The 5,749-nt window shown below is 56.3% G+C and overlaps 1 protein-coding gene across 1 annotated transcript in view; it reads right to left on the bottom strand.

Annotated features, from left to right (window-relative positions):
• Positions 1-5,749, bottom strand: part of LOC102254371 (protein cordon-bleu) — a gene marked incomplete at its 3' end in the record, with an annotated part of 74,261 nt that overhangs the window by 42,720 nt on the left and 25,792 nt on the right. Inside the window, exon 9 of the mRNA XM_014530517.1 lies at positions 2,614-2,796. Within this exon, the coding sequence (XP_014386003.1) occupies positions 2,614-2,796 (183 nt within the window). The remainder of the gene's footprint in view (positions 1-2,613; positions 2,797-5,749) is intronic.

Genomic DNA, 5,749 nt, shown 5'->3' with positions numbered 1-5,749 from the left:
TTTCTCTCTCATCGATGTTTCTAACTCTTTATCTCTCTCCCTTCCTCTCTGTAAAAAATCAATAAAAAAAAAAAAGAAACACCAATGATGAGAGAGAATCATTGATCGTCTGCCTCCTGCACGCCCCTCTGTGGGGATCAAGCCCCACAACCCGGGCATGTGACCTGACGAGGAACGGAACCGTGACCTCCTGGTGCAAAGGTCGACGCTCAACCACTGAGCCACACCGGCCGGGCAACTTTCACATTGTTTACAGCGTCACATTCCAAGTCACTGTCCAACAGTGTCCTGCCCCCAGAGAAGGGGGAAGTTTGATATTCCGAGCCAGGTCTCCCTAATGCTTAACCGGTGGTGGGGGGGTGGGGGGACAGAAAGATCGGGGACCCAGGTGCTGCCGTCTGCAGGTAAGGACAGCCCTGTGCACAGGTGTCAAGGGGCTCAGAAGGTAAACATAGAAAAGGGGGCTCAGCAAACTCAAGGCCCCCCCCCCACAAAGGTGACACCACACAGAGCTGCTCAACAGGCACACAGGCCCGTGTGGCCGTGACTCTGAGTCATCGGGCGCCCCCAGTCAAAGCGTGCGGCATCCCTGTCCCAGCGAAGGCAGGTCCTCACGGCGTCCTAACTGTGCAATTCTCCCAGGGAGCCAGCGTGGCGCTGCCCCAATGGCATCGCTGAAAATAAAATGATGCTGCCCTGGCCGGTGTGGCTCCGTGGTTGGAGCATCAGCCTGCGGACCGAAGGGTCCCGGGTTCGATTCCGGTCAAGGCCACGGACCTCGGTTGCAGGCTCCTCCCTGGCCTGGGCCCTGGTCGGGGTGCGTGCAGGAGACAACCCATAGATGTGTCTCTCTCACATCGATGTTTCTCTCTGTCTTTCCATCTTTCCTCCACTCTCCCTAAAAACCAATGGGAAAATACCCTCGGGGGAGGATTGAATAAATAGATAAATAGATAAATAAATGGTGCTGATCGGCGAGCATGGGCTGTGAGGACTACAGGCACAGCCGCTGTCGCCCGCCCGCCTCCCAGAGCGAAAGCTGGGGGCGCCTCACCTTCCTGGAGCGCACAGCTCTTCACCCAGCACCCTCCCTGCTGAGCCCACGGCCGCGCAGGCTCCGAGCTCCCACAGGAGCGGCCGGTTCATTGAAAGAGCAATGTTTTCTCTGACACTTCCCCTCGGGCGAGGGAGACAGAAGGAACGTAAGCGAGGGGGACGACCTCAAACGAAAACGCCGTTGCGCAGCAAAGGAAACCCTCCACGGAACAAAGAGACAACCGCTAAACGGGAGAGCATCTCCGCCGGTGACACCTCTGTAAGGGGGTTAAGATCCAAAACGCATGAAGAACTCATACAACTCAACACTGAAAACCCAAACAACCCAATGAAAACATGGCCAGAGGACCCGGATAGACACTTCTCCAAAGAGGACACACAGACAGCCAAGAGGCAGATGAAAAGATGCTCAAAGTCCCGGATCATCAGAGAGATGCAAATCAAAACCACAGTGAGATAGCACCCCACACCTGTCAGAACGGCCCCCATCAGTCAGTCAATCAATCAATCAATCAACAAGGAGTACGTGTGGGCGAGGATGCGGAGGAGAGATCACCATGTGCACTGCTGCTGGGACTGCAGGCTGGTGCAGCCGCCGTGGGGGACAGCGTGGCGTTTCCGTAAAAGACTGGAAATGGACCTGCCTTATGGCCCGCGGTCCCACTTCCGGTAATTTATCCAAAAAACCCCAAACACTAACTGGAACGCACATGCGCCCCCACGGTCACTGCAGTGTTGCTCACACAGCCTCACCGTGGAGGCGCCCAGTGCCCTCGGGGACGAGGGACGAAGAAGCCGGTGCTGTGTGCATGGAGCCCTCGGCCGCAGGAAGAGGGACAGCTGACCGTCTGCGACAGCATGGAGGGGCCTGGAGGGCGTTCTGCTCAGTGAGGTCAGTCAGTCAGAGAAGGACAAGTGCCCTGACTTCACGTACATGTGGAAGCTGGAGAACAGTCTCAGCAACAAACCAAATGGAACCAGACCCACAGATGCAGAGAACAGACTCAGGGGGGGTGGGGGGAGGGTGAAGGGACCGAGGAGCACAGCTGGGAAGTCCCCCCCACAGTCACGGGGCGGGGGGGGCGGGTGATACAGCACAGGAAACAGCCAGGAAGATGGTGACACGACGCCCGGGCCAGGTGGGCACTGGGAATAGCGAGGGGAGCCCTGTGTCAAGTATACGATTGTCTGGCCACTGAGCTGTCACCCGGAACCAACACATAATTTAAAAATGCATATTAAAGCCCGGTCGGCGTGGCTCAGTGGTTGAGCGTCGACCTAGGAACCAGGAGGTCATAGTTCGATACCAGGTCAGGGCACAGGCCTGGGCTGCAGCCTTGACCCCCAGTGGGGGGGTGTGCAGGAGGCAGCCGATCCATGATGCTCTCTCACCATGGCTGTTCCTATCTCTCCCTCCCTTCCTCTCTGAAATAATAAACGTATATTTAAAAAAATAACAATAAAAAAGCATATAAAAAGTTCAGACGCCCCTGGAAGACACAGGACAATTTAAAAAACCGTGACCACCTTTACAACCAAAACAGCACAGGCCCCTACCTTCTCCGATGCCTTGTCTTGCGCAGGCGGCCCCGCCCCGGGCAGGGACGGAGGAGGCGGGGCTCGGCGCTTCTTCATGTCGGACTTGACGGACACCCCCGAGATGTTGCTCAGCGAGAGCGATGGGCCCAGCGTGATGGAGCGGGAAGTCACGGACGGGGAGTTTGGCGTCGTCAGAGAGCCCTGTCGGGGAGACAGACGGACACCCCATCAGTTCTGTGTGCCTTCTCCCCCCCAGAGCTCAGACCCGAGCGCCAGTGCCCACACGCGTCGCCTCCATGACCTGCTCAGGTGATTTGCTCTAAACCCAGACAACCACGTGACGGTGTGAGACCCTGATGCTCACAGCAAACACGCAGCGAAGACGGCCACCGCGGAGGCACACGAACGACGTGTGCTCAGAGCCCAACCCGATCCCCACAGATCCTACCATGTAAGTCTATACTTAACCCTGCCTTTCCCTTTCTGTTGTTCCTGATGTTCTTGTTTTCTTTTTCTTTTTTGTTTAAATATATTTTAGTGATTTTTTACAGAGAGTAAGTGAGAAGGATAGAAAGTTAAAAACATCGATGAGAGAGAAACATCCATCAGCTGCCTCCTGCACACCCCCTACTGGGGATGTGCCCGCAATCAAGGTAGGCACAGCGAGTCCCCTTGTAACGCCTCCCTCCCGGCCTGCAAACCTAACATTCCTTGTTGGCGGAGCCCCCGCTCACCAGGGAGAACAGAAACGCGTGTCCCGAGGCCCTGCCTGGAATCGAACCCGGGACCCTTCAGTCCGCAGGCCGATGCTCTATCCACTGAGCCAAATCAGTCGGGGCCTTGTTTTCTTTTTTTAACCTCCTAGGGATGTCCTCCCAGTCGTTATTGTCCAAATCCTCTCCGGGGCCGCTCAGCACTGACTGTGGCTGTCCCTCCTCAACGGGGGCCTCCGTGTTTCCTCCAAAGGACTCAGGGCTGCCAGGACTCAGGGCAGGAAGCGTCACCCTGTGAGCCTTCACTAAAGGCCGCCGCTTACGGTGACTCCTGCGTGTAACTACAGACCCTCGGCCTATCATCGGGCAGCAAAGGGCCCCGCCTCGCTGCGACCAGGGGGCGAAAGGGAATCCCGGGTCCCTGTCACCCCAGAAGGAGGGTCACATGTTGAGAAACTGTAAGTCATCTGGGGTCTATTTCTGGGGTGCCTCCAGCAGAGGGGACATCCCAGCCACACAGGGTGTGCTTTTAAAAAATATGTCTATTTGTATTGATTTGAGAGGAAGGGAGAGGGAGAGAGAGATAGGAACATCGATGGTGAGAGAGAACCATGGATGGGCTGCCTCCTGCAGGCCCCACACTGGGGATGGAGCTGCAACCCGGGCCTGTGCCCTGACCGGGAGTCGAACTCTGTGACCTCCTGGTTCATAGGTGGACGCTCAACCACTGAGCCACGCCGGCCGGGCTCCACGATTTGATTTTGATTCCCTAATATCTCTGTGGTGTCTTTTATAAGGACACCCTGCCCTTCACTGAAAACGGGCTTTGGGGACAGGGGGGCCCTCCTAGAATCCCCGAGGCCAGAGAAGAGGAGCGGGTAACAGGCCAGGCATGCAACTCTCTTAGGCATTGGCCGGGAGCTCATCGCTCTGCAAACACACACGGACCGGGCTGCCCCCAAACCGGGGGAGACACGCGGCCTTTACGGAAATCAAGAGGCCACGCCCGTGCGGAGCGCATCGTAGGTGACGTGATTCCGCGGGGGAAAGCGGCTTCGAGCTCCCGCGCCGGCGAGAAACCACGCTGGCCCGTGCCTGGATGGAAAGGCATCCGCCCTCCGAACTCCCGCGAGCTGCTCACTCTACACGTCTGAACGGAAGGCACTTTGGAGCGGTACCAGCCACACGTTTGAAAAGTCTCGTCCACACGGACTGATAATAAAGATCGGTTCCGCATCACAGGCAGGCGGCTGGGCCTCGGGACACACGTTTCTGTTCTCCCTGGTGAGCCGGTGAGCGGGGCTCTGCCAACAAGGAATGTTAGGTTTGCAGGCCCCGAGGGTGGTGTTCCAAGGGGACTCGCTGTGCTCGTGAAGACACTGCCCCCTTGTGGCCGAGCTGGCTCACCACACCTTCTGGTTCTGGAGCGTCCAATTGGGACAGGATGCTTTATTTTTTAGAATTTTTAAAAATTGTTGACGACGTTACTAATGTCCCCCATTCCCTCCCTTGTGCCTCCCTCCACCCAACGCAGCCCCACGCGGGGCACCGAGTCCATGCGGAAGCTTTCCTAGTTTATCAATAAAACACGGTCACTCGTGGAAATGTGGGACGAGTGAAAAAAAACGGCCTTTCATCTATTAAAGAGGTCCTTTCAAGAAAAAGTTACTTTCCCTGGTCACAGTTAGAGATGGCCGCTGTAACATTCTACACCGCTCTCGTCTGTGATCATAACCAGAGCTCAACCTACAGCGCTATCTTCCTACTTGAAGCTTTATGACCATTAGAAAATCTAAGTTAGACAGACAGTTATACTTCATGTCCTATTTCATTTTAAGATGCGACGAAAGAACTCCAGGCAGGAAAACATACTGCGGAGCAGGAAGTTTGACCCGGGCTGGCACGGAAATGTGAAACCGAGAAGAACAACAATAATGCAAATTTCTCACTCTGGCAGGAGAGTCTGTCTTTGCCATTTTTAAGACGTGACAGTAAGAATCAAACTTTCACCAGATCCATTTCAAAGGTCCATGTTTATAAGCTGCTGTGAATTCTTTTCGGTCCAGTGTTTAAAATTAAGAACCTTTTCCTATGCCAACGCGGCCGTGCGGGGCTCGGGGAGTTTTTGAGGCTCTGAGGGTGCAGCTGCGGAGTGAGGAGCAGGTGGATCCAGGCGGGGACAGGCCATGTGTCTCCAAAACCGCCAAGGTGACTCCAGCCCCCTAGCAGCCCGGCCCGCGGAGGCTGCGGGGAACAAACATCCCAGCGGCCAATGGAGCCGGGCGACCGAGCCAGAGCCGGATGCAGCTCCGGCTCCTACCGAGACCAGAGCGAATGGGAGCCCCACACCCCCGTCAATAAAGTGACTGCAATTTCACCCCCTGGAAGCCAAGCAGAGCCCCGCAGCGCTGCCCGCTGAGCAAGGCGCGCCCGCCGGGGCC

The sequence above is a fragment of the Myotis brandtii genome, unplaced genomic scaffold (genome assembly GCF_000412655.1).
Source record: "Myotis brandtii unplaced genomic scaffold, ASM41265v1 scaffold743, whole genome shotgun sequence".
In the NCBI taxonomy this organism is placed as follows: Eukaryota; Metazoa; Chordata; class Mammalia; order Chiroptera; family Vespertilionidae; genus Myotis; species Myotis brandtii.
This window is presented reverse-complemented; position numbering and strand designations above follow the sequence as displayed.